The sequence below is a fragment of the Austrofundulus limnaeus genome, unplaced genomic scaffold (assembly GCF_001266775.1).
Source record: "Austrofundulus limnaeus strain Quisiro unplaced genomic scaffold, Austrofundulus_limnaeus-1.0 Scaffold802, whole genome shotgun sequence".
NCBI classification, from domain to species: domain Eukaryota; kingdom Metazoa; phylum Chordata; class Actinopteri; order Cyprinodontiformes; family Rivulidae; genus Austrofundulus; species Austrofundulus limnaeus.
The window spans coordinates 60,366-61,854 of NW_013953204.1; the positions used below are offsets into that span (position 1 = coordinate 60,366).

At 52.2% G+C, this 1,489-nt stretch overlaps 1 protein-coding gene across 1 annotated transcript in view; it reads right to left on the bottom strand.

Moving 5' to 3' along the window:
• Nucleotides 1–674, bottom strand: part of mgat1a (alpha-1,3-mannosyl-glycoprotein 2-beta-N-acetylglucosaminyltransferase a) — a gene marked incomplete at its 5' end in the record, with an annotated part of 5,794 nt that extends 5,120 nt beyond the window's left edge. The window contains 1 exon segment of the mRNA XM_014028734.1: nucleotides 156–674. Within this exon segment, the coding sequence (XP_013884188.1) occupies nucleotides 156–674 (519 nt within the window).
• Between the last annotated feature and the right edge of the window lie 815 nt (nucleotides 675–1,489).

Genomic DNA, 1,489 nt, shown 5'->3' on the forward strand with positions numbered 1-1,489 from the left:
TATTCTATTTTAGTAAATATAAACATTTTACTTTGTTTTCATTCTTTGATTCTATTTTAGGAAAAATAAACATTTTACTTTGTTTTTATTCTTTGATTCTATTTTAGTAAAATTAAACATTTTAACAGAATCTCTCTCTTCGGTCGGAGCTTTACCTCCAGGTCGTCCTCCACCACCACCACAGAGGAGTAGGACAGGTTTCTGAAGACCTGGTTCAGGGCCCAGCGGTAGTGTCTGGAGATCTTGTAGTAGCCCTGGAACTTCTTGTGCTCGGGCCGGACCGGGACGTCGGACAGGTCCGGCTGGCTCAGGTGGGTCACCTTGTCCCCGTAGGAGCGTATCACCTGGGCGGTCTCGGCGTGCCCGCAGTCCTGGCTCACCAGGATGGGGTGCAGGTCCGCGGAGGGCCGGTGCTGGATCAGCTTGTCCACGCAGCGCTTCACGGTGACCCGGTTACAGGCCATCACCAGGATGGGGATGACGGGTGGGCTCGGGGGGCGGACCTTCCGGTCCTTGGGTTTCCACAGAGACCAGTCGTTCAGGATCTGGGACAGGATGTCTTTCTGCTTCCGCAGCTCGGACTCGAAGGTGTCGGCAATCCGGTTCAGGTCGTCCACCATGTCGCCTGTGGGGTTTTGAGCCACGCCCCCCTGCACCTGGCCCGGCTGGCCCTGCTGGCCCGGCTGGGCCCGGCCCAGCAGCAGCAGCACCAGGACCGCGTTCCAGGTGACAAACAGGAAGGCCACGCAGCAAATCAGGGAGACTCTCTTTCGGATCATGGCCCAGAGGAACAGGGCCGGGCCGGAACAGACGAAGGTGTCCTGTTTACAGACAAAAGGATCGGGTTCTGGGAGGGCCTGCCCCGGTCCAGTTTCATCACAAACAGTCAGGTCTGGCCCAGGTGCAGCTGGTTACCTTAATGAGACCTGGCTCCGTCTGTGGGGCGGAACTGGACTCATCCTCACAGGAAAAGTTCTGGTTCTGGCAGAACCTCAGCTCTGAAAACAAGTTTTTACCTGAAACACAAAAACAACAAACAAATAAATAAACAAATCAATAAAAAACAAATAAAAACAGCTGTTTTCACTTGGTTCTGGTTTCTTTAAATCACCTGTAGCTGCCGGGTCACAAGAACCGAACCGGGTCGGTGTGTGAGCCCTGCAGTCCCACCCCACACACACACACACGTTTGTTTCTTGACCCCGTGGGGACCTTCCATTGACTTCCATTCATGTTTTTTAGACTTTATATCCTAACCCTGACCATATACTCTAAAATTAACCTCACAGAAACTTACCTGACCCTAAAACTAACCTAAACCTTGGTCCTGAACCTGACCCCACACCTGGAACATGACTTTGGACCCACAGGGACCTGACAGTGGTCCCCACGATTCACTTCGGTCCCCACCTGGCTGCTTTTTTTTTTGGTAAAAAATACCCCGTTGTAGGAAAAACACACACACACACACACACACACACACACACAC